This window comes from Ranitomeya imitator, chromosome 7, assembly GCF_032444005.1.
Source record: "Ranitomeya imitator isolate aRanImi1 chromosome 7, aRanImi1.pri, whole genome shotgun sequence".
Classification (NCBI taxonomy): Eukaryota; Metazoa; Chordata; class Amphibia; order Anura; family Dendrobatidae; genus Ranitomeya; species Ranitomeya imitator.
The window spans coordinates 138,920,142-138,944,550 of record NC_091288.1 but is presented as its reverse complement, the minus strand read 5'-3'; the positions used below and the strand labels follow the sequence as shown (position 1 = coordinate 138,944,550).

Sequence of the window (24,409 nt, the reverse complement as noted above, 5' to 3'; positions counted from 1 at the left end):
TGCAAACTCCATGCTGCACATTTACTATGTGTTCACGAATTCTCCCTTCTCACTGCCAGCTCTCAGCATACTGATTCCCAGTTCCGTGGAGAGCGATTAATAGAACAAGTTTTCTGTCCTGAAAGCTATTTCTATTGGTTGCTCTACTCTTCCAAACTTTCTTTTATCCATTTTGTTTTTAATAATATTGATACACATTTTTTTTTCAGTGTCCATGCTTCTATATGTTTTCCAAACACACACTGCCATGTGTAAAGGAGTTTCTGGATGAGAAAAAGGTGAGGCAAATGTTACAATTGACAAGTTTATTACAGGACTAATGCTCTGTAAGTAATAAATACTCTAGAATATTGATAATGGCAAATAATAGGCTAAGCAGAGATAGCCTATGCTCAGATTTAAGGGAAAGTATCATCAAAAATGTCATTGTATTTAAGTTGGATTTACTTTTAACATATTTGTAAATTTATATCTATATATATATATATAATTGTCTAAGGGTTTTTCCGTCTGTCTGTCTTTCTGTCTGTCTGTCTGTCCTGGAAATCCCGGCTCTCTGATTGGTCGAGGCCGCCAGGCCTCGACCAATCAGAGACCGGCACAGCATCGACGTAGAAATCCCGCGTCTCTGATTGGTTGAGGCCGCCAGGCCTCGACCAATCAGCAACGGGCACAGCGACGATGATGTCATAAAGGACGTAGAAATCCCAAGTGTCTGATTCAGCGATGGGCACAGTATCGACGTAGATGTCTTAATGGTTGCCATGGCGACGATGATGTCATAAAGGTTGCCTCGACCAATCAGCGACGGGCACAGTCTGCCGCGAACTCTGGAATCATCATTGTCCATATACTACGGGGACATGCATATTCTAGAATACCCGATGCGTTAGAATCGGGCCACAATCTAGTGTGTACAGTTAGGGCCAGAAATATTTGGACAGTGACACAAGTTTTGTTATTTTAGCTGTTTACAAAAACATGTTCAGAAATACAATTATATATATAATATGGGCTGAAAGTGCACACTCCCAGCTGCAATATGATAGTTTCCACATCCAAATCGGAGAAAGGGTTTAGGAATCATAGCTCTGTAATGCATAGCGTCCTCTTTTTCAAGGGACCAAAAGTAATTGGACAATGGACTCTAAGGGCTGCAATTAACTCTGAAGGCGTCTCCCTCGTTAACCTGTAATCAATGAAGTAGTTAAAAGGTCAGGGGTGGATTCCAGGTGTGTGGTTTTGCATTTGGAAGCTGTTGCTGTGAGCAGACAACATGTGGTCAAAGGAACTCTCAATTGAGGTGAAGCAGAACATCCTGAGGCTGAAAAAAAAGAAAAAATCCATCAGAGAGATAGCAGACATGCTTGGAGTAGCAAAATCAACAGTTGGGTACATTCTGAGAAAAAAGGAATTGACTGGTGAGCTTGGGAACTCAAAAAGGCCTGGGCGTCCACGGATGACAACAGTGGTGGATGATTGCCGCATACTTAATTTCGTGAAGAAGAACCCGTTCACAACATCAACTGAAGTCCAGAACACTCTCAGTGAAGTAGGTGTATCTGTCTCTAAGTCAACAGTAAAGAGAAGACTCCATGACAGTAAATACAAAGGGTTCACATCTAGATGCAAACCATTCATCAATACCAAAAATAGACAGGCCAGAGTTAAATTTGCAGAAAAACACCTCAAGAAGCCAGCTCAGTTCTGGAAAAGTATTCTATGGACAGATGAGACAAAGATAAACCTGTACCAGAATGATGGGAAGAAAAAAGTTTGGAGAAGAAAGGGAACGGCACATGATCCAAGGCACACCACATCCTCTGTAAAACATGGTGGAGGCAACGTGATGGCATGGGCATGCATGGCTTTCAATGGCACTGGGTCACTTGTGTTTAATGATGACATAAGAGCAGACAAGAGTAGCCGGATGAATTCTGAAGTGTACCGGGATATACTTTCAGCCCAGATTCAGCCAAATGCTGCAAAGTTGATTGGACGGCGCTTCATAGTACAGATGGACAATGACCCCAAGCATACAGCCAAAGCTACCCAGGAGTTCATGAGTGCCAAAAAGTGGCACATTCTGCAATGGCCAAGTCAATCTCCAGATCTAAACCCAATTGAGCATGCATTTCACTTGCTCAAATCCAGACTTAAGACGGAAAGACCCACAAACAAGCAAGACCTGAAGGCTACGGCTGTAAAGGCCTGGCAAAGCATTAAGAAGGAGGAAACCCAGCGTTTGGTGATGTCCATGGGTTCCAGACTTAAGGCAGTGATTGCCTCCAAAGGATTTGCAACAAAATATTGAAAATAAAAATATTTTGTTTGGGTTATGTTTATTTGTCCAATTACTTTTGACCTCCTAAAATGTGGAGTGTTTGTAAAGAAATGTGTACAATTCCTACATTTTCTATCAGATATTTTTGTTCAACCCTTCAAATTAAACGTTACAATCTGCACTTGAATTCTGTTGTAGAGGTTTCATTTCAAATCCAATGTGGTGGCATGCAGAGCCCAACTCGCGAAAATTGTGTCACTGTCCAAATATTTCTGGCCCTAACTGTATGTGTATATATATATATATATATATATATATATATATATATATATATATATATATATATATATATATATATATATATATATATATATATATATATATATAGTACAGACCAAAAGTTTGGACACACCGTCTCATTTAAAGATTTTTCTGTATTTTCATGACTATGAAAATTGTAAATTCACACTGAAGGCATCAAAACTATGAATTAACACATGTGGAATTATATACTTAACAAAAAAGGGTCAAACAACTGAAAATATGTCTTACATTCTAGGTTCTTCAAAGTAGCCACCTTTTGCTTCGATGAATGCTTTGCACACTCTTGCATTCTCTTGATGAGCTTCAAGAGGTAGTCACCGGAAATGGTCTTCCAACAATCTTGAAGGAGTTCCCAGAGATGCTTAGCACTTGTTGGCCCTTTTGCCTTCACTCTGCGGTCCAGCTCACCCCAAACCATCTCGATTGGGTTCAGGTCTGGTGACTGAGGAGGCCAGGTCATCTGGTATAGCACCCCATCATTCTCCTTCTTGGTCAAATAGCCCTTACACAGCCTGGAGGTGTGTTTGGGGTCATTGTCCTGTTGAAAAATAAATGATGGTCCAACTAAACGCAAACCGGATGGAATAGCATGCCGCTGCAAGATGCTGTGGTAGCCATGCTGGTTCAGTATGCCTTCAATTTTGAATAAATCCCCAACAGTGTCACCAGCAAAGCACCCCCACACCATCACACCTCCTCCATGCTTCATCGTGGGACCAAGCATGTAGAGTCCATCCATTCACTTTTTCTGTGTCGCACAAAGACACGGTGGTTGAAACCAAAGATCTCAAATTTGGACTCATCAGACCAAAGCACAGATTTCCACTGGTCTAATGTCCATTCTTTGTGTTCTTTAGCCCAAACAAGTCTCTTCTGCTTGTTGCCTGTCCTTAGCAGTGGTTTCCTAGCAGCTATTTTACCATGAAGGCCTGCTGCACAAAGTCTCCTCTTAACAGTTGTTGTAGAGATGTGTCTGTTGCTAGAACTCTGTGTGGCATTGACCTTGTCTCTAATCTGAGCTGCTGTTAACCTGCGATTTCTGAGGCTGGTGACTTGGATAAACTTATCCTCAGAAGCAGAGGTGACTCTTGGTCTTCCTTTCCTGGGGCGGTCCTCGTGTGAGACAGTTTCTTTGTAGCACTTGATGGTTTTTGCAACTGCACTTGGGGACACTTTCAAAGTTTTCCCAATTTTTCGGACTGACTGACCTTCATTTCTTAAAGTAATGATGGCCACTCGTTTTTCTTTACTTAGCTGCTTTTTTCTTGCCATAATACAAATTCTAACAGTCTATTCAGTAGGACGATCAGCTGTGTATCCACAAGACTTCTGCACAATACAACTGATGGTCCCAACCCCATTTATAAGGCAAGAAATCCCACTTATTAAACCTGGCAGCGCACACCTGTGAAGTGAAAACCATTTCCGGTGACTACCTTTTGAAGCTCATCAAGAGAATGCCAAGAGTGTGCAAACCAGTCATCAAAGCAAAAGGTGGCTACTTTGAAGAACCTAGGATATAAGACATATTTTTAGTTGTTTCACACTTTTTTGTTAAGTATATAATTCGACATGTGTTAATTCATAATTTTGATGCCTTCAGTGTGAATTTAAAAATTTTGTAGTCATGAAAATACAGAACAATCTTTAAGAAGAGAAGGTGTGTCCAAACTTTTGGTCTGTAATGTATGAACTAAAAACAATAACCAAATTGGTAACACACCCTGCTCCAGAGCTTTGCCCCTGCAAGTAGCCACAAGCATTCTGTATACTTTGCTGCTGAATGGCAACCCACCCTACAGGGCCGAGATTAAGCAAACTGTTCTCCTCCGCCAAACATAAACACACTTCTACATGATGTAGAATTAACTAGATGCAACTCGCCTCCTCTGAATGTCAATTATGTCCAAATGAAGGGTCCGTGAAGCCAGCGCTGATTGGCTGAAGGGGTCGTGTGACATAAGAATGTTATGCGATTTCCAGTAGAACCAGTGCCGACACCGCTAGAACGACACCGGCACTGGAGGTGAGTATAAGTGTTATTCATGGAATGTTGGAGGTGACATACAGGGTCATCGTGTCCAACCCCCTGCTTAATGCAGGATTGTATTACTGTGGGGGAAAAAAGCGACTGAGAAGAGATTGTCCAACTAGTGGATCACCCCCTTAATGATCAAGCACCATTGTTCACTTCGGACCAGTGTCACTTTATGTGGTACTAATGCTTGTACATTGGGCCGGGCAAAGGGTAGACAGGGTAGACACCTGCCTAGGATGCTACCTGTTGCCTACCCTAGTGGGGCACACTTTGAAAAAAAAATGCAGAATGCCTGTGCCCGCCCAGCGCCTTCCTCCGGCAGCAGGAATTCAGCACAGTGCAGGTACACAAGGCAGCAATATCAGTCACTGACACCATTCACCCCTCTCTGTGCCTGCGTCCCGGTCGTCACTCCCTCCCAGTATCAATTGTACTCATGTCTATCAAGCGCGAATACAATAGCTGTGATCGCCGCCAGGCACAAGAGCAGAGGAGCTGTAATCTCCCCTCCTCCACCGCAATCTCCCACAAGACACAGGCTACTTCCTTCCTGCACCTTGTTGGTGAAGGTACACGCAGGGGATGTCGGATGGCACGATGCAGTGAAGTTATCGTGCTGTCAGTGCCCACTGCTGCACAGATGAGACTGTGGACAGTGAGCCTGGATTAGGTGAGCAGTGTGGGGGCACATAAATTGTGTGACTGTGCAGGGGGCGCATAAAATGAGGGGTTGTGAATGGGGCATAAAACGAGTGGCTGTGTAGGGGGGTATACAATGAGGGGCTGTGCGGGGGTGCATAGAATAAGGGACTGTGCAGGGGGGCATGAAATAATTGGACTGTGCAGGGGGGCCATGAAATGAGGGTCTGTGTGGTGGGACAGCAAATGAGGGGCTGTGCTTGGGCAGCAAGTGAGGGACACTGTGAGGGAACAGCAAATGAGGGGCTGTGTAGGGGGGCAGCAAAGTATATGAGGAGCTGTGTTGACCATACTCCATATGAGACTGTGGAGGACATTATACTGGGGGCCGTGGTGACCAGACTGGATAGGCAGCTGTGGTGAATATCATACTGTTTATGGGCCATAATACTGTATGGGGTGCTAGTGGGGCCATCATAGTATACATGGGGGCTGTTTTGGACTTCATACTATTTATATGGGGCTGTGGTGGTCATATACTACTATATATGGGGGCTGTACTGGTGACCATACTATAAATTGGTGGCTTGTTGTGAATATCATACCGTATTATACCATCATACTATCTAGGGGGGACAGTGTGAGGCATGGTTACAGTTTAAAGAGGGCTGTGTTTGGACAATATGAGGGCATAGTGTGAAAAGAGGGCACAGAATGAATATGGGGAGGGGATGTAAAAAAAAAGGGCACTATATGGAGAGGGGTTAGTAAGGTTTGGGGACAATGTGGAGATATAAAAAATGTAATGGAAAATTAGAGAGGACAGCCATAGGTATAGGCTGTGTGGTTCATGAGGGCGGATGGTGTGATGTTATAGCTGATAATGGTAAAAAGTGTGGTGGCCATATATCATAGGAGGCTAATTTAAGGCACAGTATGGACAGATATTTTCATGCACAGAACAATAATAAGCTGATTTTTAAGGGCACTCTGTGGGGATGTGCTGCAAAAGATCGGAGAAGAGGGAGGTCTGCGGAGACGAGCTGTGGTTGTGAAAAGTCATCATGGCATCTAGACAAGGAGATAAAAAGAAAGAGTCAACTCCAGAGAAGATGTAATCCATAAGGTACATGGATATAAATGTTTGTTTGTTATACTGACTGCATCTCAATAGCACTGTGGTTCCTGTTTGGTCCGCAGTCTGATGACGGCTGTTAATAACAACTCACAGTATCTCCATACCATTGTTAAGAATGTGCTGGGAGTTGTAGGTTCATGCTATACAATTGTTTATGGGGCTGACTTGACATTATGTACTGATGATAACTTTGCACGGATGTTGGTTCTGGGGATAAATAGATCAAGAAAATGATCACGACTACATGAATACAACACCAAAACAACCATCACCACATGAATATCTCACAAGAACTGGAATACATCACCAGAACCACCATCAGTTTTGTGCAAACTGTATTTGTCTCATGATGAAAAAAACATCAGATGTATCCCTTTCTCTACAATGGGGTCTGCATATTTCCATTAGGGTATCTGTCAAATGCTGGACACCTTAATTGAAGCCAAACGGTCCCAATTATATTTACACTAAATTAGTTTCCATTACTATCCTTGGGTTTCATATTTAACCCCGGAGGTATTTTCACTTTTGTTTTCATGGGCGGGGCTTGCACAGATTAAGAGCATCCTTTGCCAATATAGGAAACTGTGCATGTGCTGCTGCCATTTTGCTGGAGCCAAATTTGTGTCTGGAGCCAAAGGGTGGCGGCGCATGTGCCAGTGCAATTTTTCTTGAGTTTTTTTTAAAGACCACAATATTAACTGCACAAGCGCAGTATTTAAAATCTGAGGTTCAGTGACCTGTCATTTAACCCCTTAATCCCATATGACGTACCATCCCATCGAGGTGACCTGGGACTTAATTCCCAGTGACGGGATAGTACACCATATGCAATCGGCCGCACTCACGGGGGGAGCGCGGCCGATCGCTGCCGGGTGTCAGCTGACTATCGCAGCTGATATCCGGCACTATGTGCTAGCAGTGGTCACGGACCGCCCCCGGCACATTAACCCCCTGCACACTGCGATCAAACAGCCGCTGGTAAGCCAGGAGCAGTGCCCGTCAGATCGCTGATCTGACACAGTGCTCTACAAAGTGTCAGCTCAGCGATCTGTCACTATATAGTGATGTTAGGGTTTCAGTTACAGTTCTGGAATGCTGTAGATAAGCCCCTGATGTATCTTGAAAGATAAGAAAAAGAGGTTAGATTACACTCACCTGGGGGCGGTCCCGCTGCGGTGGGCGTCACGGTCCGGTCCAGGGCCCTCCCATCTTCTTGCGATGACGTCCTCTTCTTGTCTTCACGCTCCGGTGCAGGTGTACTTTGTCTGCCCTGTTGAGGGCAGAGCAAAGTACTGCAGTGCGCAGGCGCCTGGCCTCTGACCTTTCCTGAAGAGAACGTCATCGTAAGAAGATGGGAGGCCCCGGACCGCAATGCCCATCGCAGCGGGACCGCCCCTGGGTGAGTATAATCTAACCTCTTTTTCTCATCATTCAGGATACATCGGGGGCTTATCTACAGCATTACAGAATGCTGTAGATAAGCCCCTGATGCCGGTGGGCTTACCTCATCTTCGATTTTGTGGGTGACAGGTTCTCTTTAAGGAACAAAGCAATGGCCAGGTAAAGTGGCTGAAATCAGAAACATAATGCCTAACTGCAGGTGTGCCATGCACTGTACTTAGCCTTGGATAGGTAGTCAATAGAGCACAAGGGGGGTCATTTACATTTTTTTGCCTACATTTTCCTTGCTTATAAACGTAGTGGAAAGGTCAGAGAGACCCGGCGCCTGCGCACTGCAGTACTTTGCTCTGCCCTCAACAGGGCAGACAAAGTACGCTGGAGCCGCAGCGTGAAGACAAGAAGAGGACGTCATCGTAAGAAGATGGGAGGCACCGGATCGGACCGTGACGCCCATCGGACCCGGAACGCAGCGGGAACGTCCCTGGGTGAGTGTAATCTAATCTTTTATCTTTCAGGATACATTGGTGGCTTATCTACAGCATTACAGAATGCTGTAGATAAGCCCCTGATGCTATTAGGCTTAGCTCATCGTCGATTTTGGGGTGACTGGTTCCCTTTAAAGCATTCCAGAGTTATTACCTCATAAAGTGGTAGTGGTCAGATTTTAAAAAATGAGGCCTGGTCATTAACCTACAAACTGGCTCTGTCCTTAAGTGGTTACATAGAAGGGGAATTTATTTGTTAGTGTTGTTCATTTTTTGTCACATGCTCTTGTAAGGATTTATGAACATTGACAAATTTTTGCCTGGAGTTGTTTTAAAAGAGAAATTTTCCCACTGACACAACTGATGAAATAAAGCAATTTAAAAGAAAAACAAATATACAGTGGGGCAAAAAAGTATTTAGTCAGTCAGCAATAGTGCAAGTTCCACCACTTAAAAAGATGAGAGGCGTCTGCAATTTACATCATAGGTAGATCTCAACTATGGGAGACAAACTGAGAAAAAAAAATCCAGAAAATCACATTGTCTGTTTTTTTAACATTTTATTTGCATATTATGGTGGAAAATAAGTATTTGGTCAGAAACAAACAATCAAGATTTCTGGCTCTCACAGACCTGTAACTTCTTCTTTAAGAGTCTCCTCTTTCTTCCACTCATTACCTGTAGTAATGGCACCTGTTTAAACTTGTTATCAGTATAAAAAGACACCTGTGCACACCCTCAAACAGTCTGACTCCAAACTCCACTATGGTGAAGACCAAAGAGCTGTCAAAGGACACCAGAAACAAAATTGTAGCCCTGCACCAGGCTGGGAAGACTGAATCTGCAATAGCCAACCAGCTTGGAGTGAAGAAATCAACAGTGGGAGCAATAATTAGAAAATGGAAGACATACAAGACCACTGATAATCTCCCTCGATCTGGGGCTCCACGCAAAATCCCACCCCGTGGGGTCAGAATGATCACAAGAATGGTGAGCAAAAATCCCAGAACCACGCGGGGGGACCTAGTGAATGAACTGCAGAGAGCTGGGACCAATGTAACAAGGTCTACCATAAGTAACACACTACGCCACCATGGACTCAGATCCTGCAGTGCCAGACGTGTCCCACTGCTTAAGCCAGTACATGTCCGGGCCCGTCTGAAGTTTGCTAGAGAGCATTTGGATGATCCAGAGGAGTTTTGGGAGAATGTCCTATGGTCTGATGAAACCAAACTGGAACTGTTTGGTAGAAACACAACTTGTCGTGTTTGGAGGAAAAAGAATACTGAGTTGCATCCATCAAACACCATACCTACTGTAAAGCATGGTGGTGGAAACATCATGCTTTGGGGCTGTTTCTCTGCAAAGGGGCCAGGACGACTGATCCGGGTACATGAAAGAATGAATGGGGCCATGTATCGTGAGATTTTGAGTGCAAACCTCCTTCCATCAGCAAGGGCATTGAAGATGAAACGTGGCTGGGTCTTTCAACATGACAATGATCCAAAGCACACCGCCAGGGCAACGAAGGAGTGGCTTCGTAAGAAGCATTTCAAGGTCCTGGAGTAGCCTAGCCAGTCTCCAGATCTCAACCCTATAGAAAACTTTTGGAGGGAGTTGAAAGTCCGTGTTGCCAAGCGAAAAGCCAAAAACATCACTGCTCTAGAGGAGATCTGCATGGAGGAATGGGCCAACATACCAACAACAGTGTGTGGCAACCTTGTGAAGACTTACAGAAAACGTTTGACCTCTGTCATTGCCAACAAAGGATATATTACAAAGTATTGAGATGAAATTTTGTTTCTGACCAAATACTTATTTTCCACCATAATATGCAAAAAAAATGTTAAAAAAACAGACAATGTGATTTTCTGGATTTTTTTTTCTCAGTTTGTCTCCCATAGTTGAGGTCTACCTATGATGTAAATTACAGACGCCTCTCATCTTTTTAAGTGGTGGAACTTGCACTATTGCTGACTGACTAAATACTTTTTTGCCCCACTGTATATATAAACTACAAAAGTTTATATTTTATTTTTTTTAGTTTGCATACGTGTGCTGAAATTTTACCTCTGTACATTTTTCAGGACACACCGATTGATGAAAAAGATGCTCCAGGTCATTTCTTATCTTGGCTTGTTACAAGGTAAAAGCCTGCATATATTACTACATAAAGTACTCGTCAAAAGTCTGGATAAATCTGTTTCATGCAATGGGTTTTCCTTTCTTTTACTGGAATGTGCACATTTTAGATTCAGATTGAAGGCAACAATAGAATGAAGGGAAACCAGGAGTAAATAATTGTATGAAACAAAACAGGGTATGTGTTAGGTTATGTGAACACATTCAGTATTTGGTCAGTATTTTATCTCAGTATTTGTTAGCCAAAACCAAGATTGGGTGAAAAATACAGAAGTGGTGACGTTTCTATTGTACTTTCCTCTGATTGTTTCACTAGTGGTTTTGGATTATAAATACCACAGCTCCTGGGCAGGGGAGGACCAAAAGTGTATACAGACAGGACAGCACGGGATCACAGCTGATTTTTTTTTTTTTTGTGAGGTAAAAGATTTCACTGTCTGTTTTTAAACAATATTTTACCTCAAAGAAAGAAACAGCTGAAATCCCGTGCTGTCCTGTCTGTATACACTTTTGCATCCTCCCCTGCCCAGGAGATGTGGAATGATTAGACCATGTTCCTGCACGGTCAGACACAGTCATTACACAGCAGGGGCACATTTCTAAGATTGTCTCAGCACAGGAACATTTTATTTACACACCAAATTGTGGAATTTATAATTATTACAAGATCTAGTGACTAAAATGAACTTTTGCTCGTGGAAAAACTGCTTTAAACATTAGGAACATGGAAAAACCATTCCATGAACAGGTGTTCAAACTTGTAAGCAGTTCTGTACATACAGTATACTTACATTCATAATGGTTTTTCTATTAACCCCTTTACAACCAATGACTGACATAGCGCATCATGAGTGGGTGTCAGTTCTGTATCATGACGAGCTATGCCCGTCATGACTGAACTGTCACTGCATGTAAACACACAGTGATGTTCAGTACCAACAGCTGTCCTAGACAGCCAAGGCTACTTTCACACTTCTGTCAGTTGTTGCCCGTCACAAAGCGTCGACGCGACGTACCGAAGGAAGTGTGTTCTTTCACATTTCCGTCAGAATTCTGCGTGAGGAAGTGAGTGAGAGCGATATTTCCTGCTGGGCATGCGCAGTATTAAAAACTGGATGCAAAGTACAGAAAAACGTTCCCTTGAACGTTTTTCCCAGATGGCGGGCCACCAAAACCCGACGCAACCAGTGCACGACGGATGCGACGTGTGGCCATACGTCGCAATCCGTCGGCAATACAAGTCTATGGGGAAAAAAACGCATCCTGCGGGCAAATTTGCAGGATGCGTTTTTTTCTCAAAACGACGCATTGTGACGGATACTAAACAACGGAAGTGTGAAAGTAGCCTTAGAGGTGCGGGGACACATGCAGTCGGTCCCTGCTCTCGGAGACCTGTAATTGGTCAGCGAATCTGACTGACCAATCACATTATGATCGCGTAGGAGGTGCTGAAATATCAGCACCTCTTACCCAGCCAAAAGTCTATCATCTGTTAACAGAAATATAAGGGCTTCCACGTTACTTATAGTACAAAGGCTCATTGCCCCCAAAAGAAATCCAGTTAATTCTGCGCTCCCAAATCTAAATGCTCCTCTGAGCCCGACAGTGTGCCTAAACCACATTTAGTGTCCACATGTTTGGCAAGGGTATAATTTCCAAAATGAGGTTACTTGAGGTGGGATTCTTCTCTTCTAGCACTTAAGGGCTCTGTATATGGAGTCTGCAAACTATTCTAGGAAAATCTGCACTTCAGGAGGCAAATAGCGCGCCGTCCTTCCTGAGTCTCTTCGTGTGGCTAACCAGTACTGTACAGCCAAATATGGGGTATTTCCACGTTCAGCAGAAATTGTGTGACAAATTTTGGTGCCATTTTTACCCATTTCGCAGTGTGAAAATGTAAAATCTGGGACTAAAACAAAATTCTTGTGGTAAAAATCAAATTATTTTTTCTTCACTGCCCAATGGTATAAAATTCTGTGAAACACTCGTGGTGTCAATATGATCTATGCAGCCTTAGTTGAATTCCTTGAGAGGTGTACTTTATAAAATGGGGTTACTTATGGGGAGTTCTGCTGTTCTGACACTTCAGGGCCTCGTCCAGTGGGTCATGGCTCCCGCAAACTAACACAGTAAAATCTGCACTGTAATATGGTGCGCCTTCCCTTCTGAGCTTTGCAATGAGCGTTAAAAGTAGATCCCAATTACGTTTATGGTATTGGCGCAATCAGGAGAAATTGCACAACAAACTGTGAGGTCCATTTTTTCCTATTAGTCCTTATAAAAATTTGAGGCTAAAACAACATTTAGTGGTAAAATGTAATTATTCTTTCTTCGTTGCCCAATGGTATAAACATGTGTGATGCACATATGGTATCAACATGCTCACTGCACCCCTAAATGAATTTATTGAGAGGTGTAGTTTGTAAAATGATGCCACTTATGGTGGGTTTCCGCTGTTCTGACACCACATGGACTCTGCCAATGTGACATGACACCCTCAAACCATTCCGGCAAAATCTGAATTCCATTTTGGCGCTTCTTCCCTTCTGAGTTTTGCACTATGCCTCACAAGCAGTTTTCGACCACACATGGGGTATTGGCACACTCAGGAGAAATTGCACAACAAATTTTGCGGTCCATGTAAAAATGTGGGGCTAAAAGAAAATGTTTGTGAGAAAAATGTAATTTTATTATTTTCACGGCTCTACTTTATAAACTTCTTTGAAGCACCTTAGGGTTCAAGGTGCTCACCACACATCTAGATACATTCGTGGAGGGGTCTAATTTCCAAAATGTGGTCACTTGTGGGGGTTTCCCATTGCTTATGCACATCACGGGTTTTTCAAACACGACATGGGGTCCACTCTCTATTCCAGACATTTTCACGTTTAAAAAGTCAAACTGTGCTCCTTTCGAGCCCTGTCTTGTGCTATATATTGAAAAAATGTCAAAAAAATTGTGTGGATTCCTATGTACAGTGGGGCAAAAAAGTATTTAGTCAGTCAGCAATAGTGCAAGTTCCACCACTTAAAAAGATGAGAGGCGTCTGTAATTTACATCATAGGTAGACCTCAACTATGGGAGACAAACTGAGAAAAAAAATCCAGAAAATCACATTGTCTGTTTTTTTAACATTTTATTTGCATATTATGGTGGAAAATAAGTATTTGGTCAGAAACAAAATTTCATCTCAATACTTTGTAATATATCCTTTGTTGGCAATGACAGAGGTCAAACGTTTTCTGTAAGTCTTCACAAGGTTGCCACACACTGTTGTTGGTATGTTGGCCCATTCCTCCATGCAGATCTCCTCTAGAGCAGTGATGTTTTTGGCTTTTCGCTTGGCAACACGGACTTTCAACTCCCTCCAAAGGTTTTCTATAGGGTTGAGATCTGGAGACTGGCTAGGCCACTCCAGGACCTTGAAATGCTTCTTACGAAGCCACTCCTTCGTTGCCCTGGCGATGTGCTTTGGATCATTGTCATGTTGAAAGACCCAGCCACGTTTCATCTTCAATGCCCTTGCTGATGTAAGGAGGTTTGCACTCAAAATCTCACGATACATGGCCCCATTCATTCTTTCATGTACTCGGATCAGTCGTCCTGGCCCCTTTGCAGAGAAACAGCCCCAAAGCATGATGTTTCCACCACCATGCTTTACAGTAGGTATGGTGTTTGATGGATGCAACTCAGTATTCTTTTTCCTCCAAACACGACAAGTTGTGTTTCTACCAAACAGTTCCAGTTTGGTTTCATCAGACCATAGGACATTCTCCCAAAGCTCCTCTGGATCATCCAAATGCTCTCTAGCAAACTTCAGACGGGCCCGGACATGTACTGGCTTAAGCAGTGGGACACGTCTGGCACTGCAGGATCTGAGTCCATGGTGGCGTAGTGTGTTACTTATGGTAGGCCTTGTTACATTGGTCCCAGCTCTCTGCAGTTCATTCACTAGGTCCCCCCGCGTGGTTCTGGGATTTTTGCTCACCGTTCTTATGATCATTCTGACCCCACGGGGTGGGATTTTGCGTGGAGCCCCAGATCGAGGGAGATTATCAGTGGTCTTGTATGTCTTCCATTTTCTAATTATTGCTCCCACTGTTGATTTCTTCACTCCAAGCTGGTTGGCTTTTGCAGATTCAGTCTTCCCAGCCTGGTGCAGGGCTACAATTTTGTTTCTGGTGTCCTTTGACAGCTCTTTGGTCTTCACCATAGTGGAATTTGGAGTCAGACTGTTTGAGGGTGTGCACAGGTGTCTTTTTATACTGATAACAAGTTTAAACAGGTGCCATTACTACAGGTAATGAGTGGAGGAAAGAGGAGACTCTTAAAGAAGAAGTTACAGGTCTGTGAGAGCCAGAAATCTTGATTGTTTGTTTCTGACCAAATACTTATTTTCCACCATAATATGCAAAAAAAATGATAAAAAAACAGACAATGTGATTTTCTGGATTTTTATTTCTCAGTTTGTCTCCCATAGTTGAGGTCTACCTATGATGTAAATTACAGACGCCTCTCATCTTTTTAAGTGGTGGAACTTGCACTATTGCTGACTGACTAAATACTTTTTTGCCCCACTGTATTTTTGATAACCAGCCAGGCAAAACTGAAAGCTGTGGGCTGTAACCCTTAGCTGTCAGTTTTAGTATGGCTGTTTATCAAGAATGGAAGGGTCCGTCCCCACTATTTTTTATTTTATTTATTTAAATAATTTAATAAAACAGCGTGGGGTCCCCCTCATTTTTGACAAACAGCCAAGCTAAACCAGACACCTGGAGGCTGTTATTCTTAGGTTGGTAGGGAGCCATGGATATTGCTCCTCCAGTCTGAAAATAGCAGCCTTCCCAGAAAAGGCGCATCTATTAGATGTGCCAATTCTGGTGCTTTGCCCAGTTCTTCCCACTTTCCATGTGGTGTTGTCAAGTGGGGTAAATATTTGCGGGGTTTATGTCACCTTTGCATTGTCAAATGACATCACGCCCGGAAGAAGGCTAACCGCTGAAACGTACGTCGGGTTGTTTAGTGTGTGCCACGTTCCAAACCTCGGGTGATGCTTCAGTTATACTTTACTTTTAGAGCTTGTTAAGTAGATCTTATAGGGGTCTCTCTGGAACAAGACTTTTCTTACAGTGTTAGTGGTGATCTCACTGAGTTCACCGCAGTTCATTGGTCCTGCTGGGAATGCAGCCTCAGTGACCTGCAATAACCTCGATGATGTCTCCGCTATTTACTGACACTTCTCCCACAGCAGCTCATTCTCCCATAGTTTTCAGCCTGGGCGGTCATATCTTGGCACTGTCCAAATTGAAAGCCATTTATCGCAGACATGGATTACAGTTGGGACAGTATGTTGGACAGGTGAGGGATATGGTTGTTTTTTGTTTTTTTTACAGGAGACTAATGGAATAGTCGTTGGGTGAGTATTTTTGTTTATTTTAATTTTTTTGCAGGGGACAAGGGCTTCAATTGAATAGGCATTAGGAAATTGTGTTTATTTTTAAATAAAGTAAAATGGTGTGTCTTTTTGTTTCAAATAATTGACTTTATTATTGCTGTGTGTTTACAATAGGATTAGTAATCGATAGGCGTGTTAAAGATGCCTCTCCATTACTAACCCTAGGGCTTGATGTCACCTGACAATACAAAGGTGACATCAATCCAATAAATATTAACCCCACTTGCCACCGTTACAGGGCAAGTAGGAAGAATCGGGCAAAGCACCAGTATTGGTACATCTAATAAATGCGTCTTTTCAAGGGCGGCGGTGGGCTGCTAATTTTAGTCTGGGGGGGGGCAAATATCCATGGCACATTACCAGCCTGAGAATACCAGCCCCCAGCTGTCTGCTTTAGCTTGGCTGGTTGTTAAAAAATTAGGGGGACCCCACAGTGTTTTTTAAAATTATTTATTTCAATAATTAAAAAAAACACGTGAGGACCCCTCTGTTTTTCATAACCAGCCATGATAAAGCTGACAGCTGAGGGTTGCAGCCCGCAGCTGTCAGTTTTGCCATGCAGTTTATCAATAATACAGTGGAACCCACTTAATCTTTTTTTTATTTATAGCGCAGGCGCCGGATGATGAATACTCCCATCAGCAGGTGCCTGCTCTTGCTGTTGTCAGCGGCAAAAGGCGTAGGCTGATTGGAGTAGTGCACCCATCAGCTGACGCCTGTGACCGGAGATAAAAAATGTTACCTGCGGGCTTACACTGCCATCTGACGGCGTGGAAGCTGTTGCTCTCTGACCGCTGAAAATTATCTTAGCGCCGATCAGAAGAAGTGTTTGCGGTGCTGTCATGCAGATGACGTGGCAAACAATGGATATTCAGGCACCCCATTCATGTAAATGGGTTTTGGGTACTGTTCTGGTACCTGAATCAAACTTTTTTTTTTTTTTTTTTAAACTGTTCATCCAAACCCACCAGACCTGTAAATCCACGGGTTTGCCCATCACTACCGGTATTACGAGGATATAACTGCTCGTGAATGCTTGTGCTCATGGGCAGCACGGTGGCGCAGTGGTTAGCACTGCAACCTTGCAGCGCTGGGGCCCTGGGCTCCAATCCCACCCAAGACAACATCTGCAAAGAGTTTGTATCTTCTCTCCGTGTTTGCGTGGGTTTCCTCCGGGCACTCCGGTTTCCTCCCACATTCCAAAGACATACTGATAGGGATTCTAGATTGTGAGCCCCATCGGGGACAGTGATGATAATGTGTGCAAAACTGTAAAGCGCTGCGGAATATGTTAGCACTATATAAAAATAAAGATTATTATTATTATTAATTCACCATGCAGGAATTGTTGTGTATTATACTATTTAGGGCATTCAGCTGGGTACTTCTAGCAACTCCACCTTATAAGCATTTTGCAGCTGCAATCTCATAATGATTGATGTCCTATTTAATTTTTCGTTATCTGGGATAGTGGTCCTCATTTTTACTCGTAAATATTGGAACCCTGAAACCACCTGCAGAGCAGAGCGCTCAAGGAGCAACACATTTTCTCTGTTTTCTATGTGTAGTAGAGCAGATTTACACTAGTTGATGGTCAAACTAGAATAATATCCAAATCTTTGTATTACAAAGATTTCCACTGGAAATGTAAAAGAATCATCTGCTAAAAAGAACAATGTGTCATCAACATAGAGTGTGTACAATTATTAGGCAACTCTGTATTTTTGATGATTAGTTTTATTACTGAAAAACAACAGTGCTGGCAGTTAGGGTATGTGCACACGTCAGGATTTCTTGCAGAAATTTTCCTGACAAAAACCGGACATTTCTGCCAGAAATCCGCATGCGTTTTTTTCCGCGTTTTTAACGTGTTTTTTGTGCGTTTTTTCCCAAATGCATAGAATTGCGGGAAAATGCAGAAAATCCGCACAAATAATGAACATGCTAATTTTTTTTACCGCAATGCGTTTTTTTCACGGAAAAAAACGCATCATGTGCACAAAACATGCAGAATGCATTCTAAATGATAGAATGCATAATGTATGCGTTTTTAATGAGTTTTTATAGCGTTTTTAGCGCAAAAAAACCTGAACGTGTGCACATAGCCTAAATCTTAAGGTTACTGAACCTGAAAGCTGAATAAGAAAGATATTCTCCAAAGACAGGCAAACCCTCATACTTACTATGCGTGCATATCTATTGGGCAACTGTAAGTGTGCATATGTTTCACATTTCAATTGTTTATTTTCATCTGGTAGAGTGAGAATAACCAAAGAACTCAAAATGTACAAACATACATGTATGCCATTTCTAAAAAAAAAAAAAAAAAATCAGTGTCCAATATAGCCACCTTTCTTTTTGAAACAACAGTCATAAGTCTTCCATCCATAAACTGTCAGTTTCTTAACCCCGATACGCCTTTTAACGTTGGACGTTATGGGGCATTAGGGCGATTTCACATTGCGTTCAGGCACCCATTCAGTGGTTTCGTTGAGGCTTATGTCTAAACCCTTGGGATTCTGACATGAGGGTTGCAGTTTTTAAAATGGTATCACTTTTAGGGAGTTTCCAATATATAGACCCCTAAAAGTTCATTTAAGTCTGAATAGGTCCAGAAATAAACAGTTTTGTAAAGTTTGAAAAAAATTTAAAAATTGTTGTTTAACTTTTAAGCCTTCTAACATCCGGACAAAATAAAATTACATTTGAAAAATGATGCAGATGTAAAGTAGACATATTTGAAATGTTATTTATTCATTATGTGATAGAGCATGACTAACTGTTTTAAGGATATAAAAATTGAAAGTTTGAAAATTGCAAAGTTTTCAAAATGTTTGCCAAAAGTCTGATATGTTCACAAAAAAACCTAAACATATTGACCTAAATTTAGTGCTAACAAAGTGCAATGTCAAAATGACATTGACAAAAAAAAACTCAATCACTGGGATTTGTTGAAGAGTTCCAGAGTTATTACCACATAAATGGACACTGGTCAGATTTTAAAAAATGTGACTTCGTCATTGAGGTTAAAATTGGGTTTGTCACTAAGGGGTTAATCTGTTAAGCTTAAGCCTCTGTCCCCTGATGACCCCTGTTAGGGAGGCTTTAGGTTTTACTAGCTTGACTAAGTCTGTGTTATTGGCAACATTAGAGAGTAGTTGGTAGCGGCCACACCAAGCTGATACTTATCAATACTCACTGTTGTGGAAATGGGGAGTTACTTTATTGTGAGCATAGCAAAAAAAAAAGGGTTATATCCCATTGTCCCCTCATACACGCTGACTGTCGTATCTTTTAATCTTTTGCTTTAAACAGTTCATTAAAAGTTAATTAACAGTCTTTAGTTAGGGATCAGTTGCCTTAATTGATAGATTGTAATCAATAAAGGGGAGATCTGTCCCCCGTTACTGATGCAGCCATTGGCCAATCCATCTGGTCTGTTAAGAGTCCATAAAACATTTGAAAAATCTGTCTTAAGATAATTCAGGGCCCAGTGTTGATGTTCCTCCTTCTCGGTCTTGTTCAGTGGTGGTAGGATTTCAGCCTGCTTACATCGGCCATGTCTCTGATCACTGGTTGCAGTTCTAGAATATGACAGCACTGGGGGATGTGTTCCTGGTTGCTTCACATTTAATTCATCTCAAATCTTTAGTGTGTATTTTTTTTCTCAAAGCATTTTTGTGACCCTCTTGACTATATGCAACCAAACTTTTGAAGGGTCTGTGATCATGCCCCAATATTTTACCAATTTCAAGAATGCTGCATCCCTCTGTAAGACTTAACAGTTTTTGACTTTTCAGAGTCAGCTAAATATTTTTTTTTGCCCATGTTCATTGAGGAAAACAACCTGCCTAATAAATCTGCACACCTTGATAAGGGGTGTTGTATCCTTTGATCGTACCCCCCTCATTGCACAAATACACATCACCTAATCTGCATTATTCAAGTTTATATAGTTTGGAGTGAAAATCTGCATAAAACTCATGATATGGTCAAACTATTCACTTGTCGAATAATTGTGCACATTATGTAAAAGGTACATCCTTTCACTCACTATCAGCAGCTCCCTGGAAAGTTTGAAGTAACTTGACCAGTATAAAACCATAGACTAGTTTACAAAGCTCTATTGGGAGAACGTCAGAACTTTTATAAGTTCTGTAATTTGTCATAGCAACAACAGCCTCCTCTTCTTCCTAATTGAATTGGACTATTTACGGTAAATATTCCTGATTCTCTTCTGCCAGAGTGGGAAGGCTCACAACTCCGTATATTATTGGATGTGTTCTCTGTTTAATCCCAATTTAGATTTGGAGACAATGATATAAATGATCAAAACTGTGGAAAATAAAATCAGGCTCTCACACAGTTCTCCCATACATATCGGTCATGGTTGTGGTATATGAGAGCCCCCTGTGCTTTTGCAATTAGAGCCAAAAAATGCCAGCTATCTTCCCATTTTCAAAAAAAATGAAGTGAATAATTGGCCCTTTGGTTTTTGCTAACTCTATAACATGAACATTATGGGCAATCTAATAAATCGCCAACATCTCTATTGTGTGCGTACTTCTCCTCGTTAGATTTGACCTTTTCCTGAAAAAATTCCCCAAATTGGTGAGGTTTAATTTTGGCCCTACTTACAAATTCTCTGAATGGATATTATTCATATTAAAATATCACCTTTATTTAAATAATAGCATATTCTTATGAAATGTAACATGTGGTATTAATAATTAATCATCCACTGCTGTAGCAGAGTCTATGTTACAATATTCACTCCTTCATATACTGTTGTCTTTAGAGATGGGCAACCTGAACAGTAAAGTTCGGCGTCCGTACCGAACCGGAAGTCCGTCTTACTGTTCGGGTTTGGCTGCATGAACACCGGGTGTTTGTCGCACTGTCATCTGCATGGCAATCACCGCTTCTGATCGGCGGTAAAATCATCACCGCCAGTCAGACAGTCATGGTTCCCAAGCTGTCAAATGACAGCATGAGCCCGCAGCAGTGATCGGAGGTGATCAAGTTTACCTCCGGTCATTGGTGTCGGCTGATGGGACTACTGCTCCCATCAGCCGATGCCCGCTGCCGCTAATAATAGAGAGCAGGAGCGGCTGATAGGAGCATTCATCAGCCGACTCCTTGGCTGTAAATTTAAAAAAAAAAAAAAACGGCATGGGTTTCTCTGCTACAGTTACGTTTGACACATACGGTACATATATTCACCAATCCCTTATTACTTCTTTTGTATTTTTACTTCTCATGATAGAAATGTTCTTAACAGGTTTGTATCCTGCATCACCCACTTTGGATGTTAATTCTCTGCTTGTGCATTTAAGGTAGATACTGTGCTCTTTGTGAACAAGCTTTGGCAAAGAACGGTTGCATCCGTTCGAAACACGTCACTTTCTGCATCTCAGTCTTGCACCAGAAAAATACTTTTTAAATTTATTATGGAATAAAATTTGAAGAAATCTTACCAGGAGCTGGAAATATTTTTACTCTTATTTTTTACTTTTTCTCAATTTTTGACGCTGCCTTGTCCTTCAAACCACCCATCCAAGCCCTCGCCACCTCCAACTTAAAAATATTTAGAGACTCAATCCTTTCCTCAAACCCTCAATCTACTGAAATACTAGTGCATGCCTCCTCCCTCGACTACTGCAGTGTCCTCTTCTGTGGCCTTCCACTTGCACCCATCTGTCCTTAAGGGCAGAGAGAGACTGCCGTATTTCTCGTGCGAGAATTGCATCGTAAACCTCGTACTGGCTGTTGGCTCTCCTGACATGAGCTTGACAGCTGCATAGAAATACATCATACTGTCTTGCTCAGGTTAGTAGTGCCAGGCCAGTATGTATAGTGCGATGCGATTCTCGCACGAGAAATATGGCAGTCTGTCTCTGCCCTAACGCTGCTGCCCGACTAATTCACCTCTCTTCTCGCTACTCCTCTGCTTCTCCACACTGCAAATCATTTAATTGGCTCACAATTCCCCAACGTATCCATTTCAAGCTACTAACACTGACCCCCATACATCTCTGAACTAATCTCCCACCATGTAATTTCTGGTCATTCTAAGACCTCCTTCTCTCCTCCAGGGCTGTAGAGTCGAAGCCGCCCATTTTTGTGGATTCGGTGTCATGGAAATTGAGGAGTTGGAGTAGAAGGTTTGGCTTACCGACTTCATAGCCCTGCTCTCCTCCATACTCGTACGTTACTCACCCAATCGCCTGCAAGACTTCTTCCGATTATCTCCCATCCTCTGAAAGCTTGTATATAGGCCAGAACTAATAGAGAATTAGCCTGGTGCTGAGGGAGTTCTTTCACTCACTTGCCACTCCAAACCACACACCAATTGGACCTTCAGAGATGCTTCTGGGCTTTCACCTTTTTATGGATTTTATTGCAGAAATTTCTACAGCAGTTTTATTCATCTAAAGCAGGGGTTATGAACCTACAACCCAAGAATTTGATCAAGTCCTCAGTGAGCTTCCCAGTGTTTGGGCCACTGTACCTATAATTTTTTCTGTAAAGCGCACACCGCAGTCACTAATGACCACTACGGCACATGTAACGCTGGTCAACATCCAACTCTGGCCACTGCTAAAACATTCTTGGTTAGTAGGGTATGCACAGTCTAGTCTGTGATGTGTATGCAGCAGACACAGGGTCTGTCCTACGTGACGTGTATACAACAATCAGTCTCCTATGTGATGTTCCCTGCAGTCTCAGTGTATCCTATGTTATGTATATTCTGCAGACCTCCTACTGTTTGAGTTCTATGAACATTACATGAGCAGTGATTATTTCCCATTTTTTTCTATTTGCATATACAGTTATATGAAAAAGTTTGGGCACCCCTATTAATCTTTAGCTTAATGTTTTATAAAAATTGTTTTTTTTGCAACAGCTATTTCAGTTTCATATCTAATAACTGTTGGACACAATAATGTTTCTGCCTTGAATGCAGATTGCACATTTTCTGTTAGTACAATAAACCTCATTTCAAGGTAGAAACATTACTGTGTCCAACAATTATTAGATATATGAAACTGAAATAGCTGTTGCAAAAAAAACAATTTTTATAAAACATTAAGCTTAAGATTAATAGGGATGCCCAAACTTTTTCATATAACTGTAAGTAAATGAAAAGAACCACATGCACACGCTCAGCAGCCTCACAAGGTCTCTTCCTTGATACAGGTGCTGCATCTTCATTTAGGCATCACCAATGCAGTAGAAATTGCATTTATATACACTTTAGAACTTTCCAGAGTCTTGTAGTCGGTAAGTAACTACGATTTTCTCTTTCCCCCATGACAGCACCACGGAGAGAATTTCATAGAATGTATATTAGGGTGGGGGGGTCTGAAGAAAAGGTCAGATATAGTTGGTAATGATTAAAGAATGTAAATGGAGAAGACCAAGTAGCTGCTCCACATATCTACTCAATTGAGGCTCGGGCTCTCTCTGCCCATGAGGTCACCACCGATCTGGTTGTATGAGCTCTGACCCCCTCTGGAATGGCTTCATTACACAAGGAATACGAAAGGATTATAGCATCTCTTATCCATCTCGCCAGTGTGGCCTTTGATGCTTTATGTCCTTTCTTTGGACCCTGAAAGCACACAAAAAGAGACCTATCCCTCCTACAGTCCCTCGTGGCTGACAGATATTGGACCAGGCACCTCTTATCATCTAATGTGTATAGGAGTTCTTCCTTTTTTTTAGAGGGTTGGGGCAGAAAGCGGGTAGAGAGATTTCCTGTGATCTATGGAATCGTGATGCCACTTTAGGCAGATGGGATGAGTCGGTCTTAAGGACCACTCTATCATCTAGTATCTGGGTTAGAGGCGGGTATGCTGATAAAGCCTGTATATCACTAATCCTGCGAGCTGACGTTAGTGCTACCAGCAAAGAGGTTTTAAGGGATATGATTTTTAAAGAGGCTTGTGACAAAGGCTGAAAAGGTGCTTTGGTTAATGCAGAGAGTACCAAGTTTAGATCCCAGGAGGGCGTAGTGTGGTGGAAAATGGGTCTAGATCTACTTGAGGCCTTAATAAATCTCATTACCCAGCGATTTCCCGCTAGGTCGCAGTTGTAGATGGCCCCTAGTGCTGAAACTTGAACTTTAAGTGTGCTTGTTGCTAAACCCTTTTCCAGCCCCTTCTGAAGAAATTGTAGATTTTTTTTGATTGGGGACTCCCCGCTAAACTGGCACCCGAGACTGACAAAAACCTTCCCATATGCCCTAGTAGTCACAGGTTTCCTACTTGGAAGAGTGGAAACTAGGTTTGAAGAGAACCATCTCTTAATCAAAAGTTACCTTTCAAATTCCAGGCCGTCATATGCAGGTTTTGTATTTGCGGACGAACTATCGGTCCCTGGGACAGAAGGTTCGGAATGTCTGGAAAAACCCAAGGGTCTGTTATGGACATTAGCCTTAGCCACGAAATCATGCTCTTTTCAGCCAAAAGGGGCTATTATAATCACCCTTGCTCTG

At 42.3% G+C, this 24,409-nt stretch overlaps 1 protein-coding gene across 2 annotated transcripts in view; it reads left to right on the top strand.

Annotated features, from left to right (window-relative positions):
• The window catches only part of LOC138644922 (glucose-1-phosphate adenylyltransferase-like), a 150,787-nt gene that overhangs the window by 119,761 nt on the left and 6,617 nt on the right, over positions 1 to 24,409 (top strand). For both annotated transcript variants that reach the window (XM_069733852.1, XM_069733850.1), the window contains 2 exons: positions 210 to 278; positions 10,400 to 10,458. In XM_069733852.1, coding sequence (XP_069589953.1) covers positions 210 to 278; positions 10,400 to 10,458 — 128 coding nt within the window. The remainder of the gene's footprint in view (positions 1 to 209; positions 279 to 10,399; positions 10,459 to 24,409) is intronic.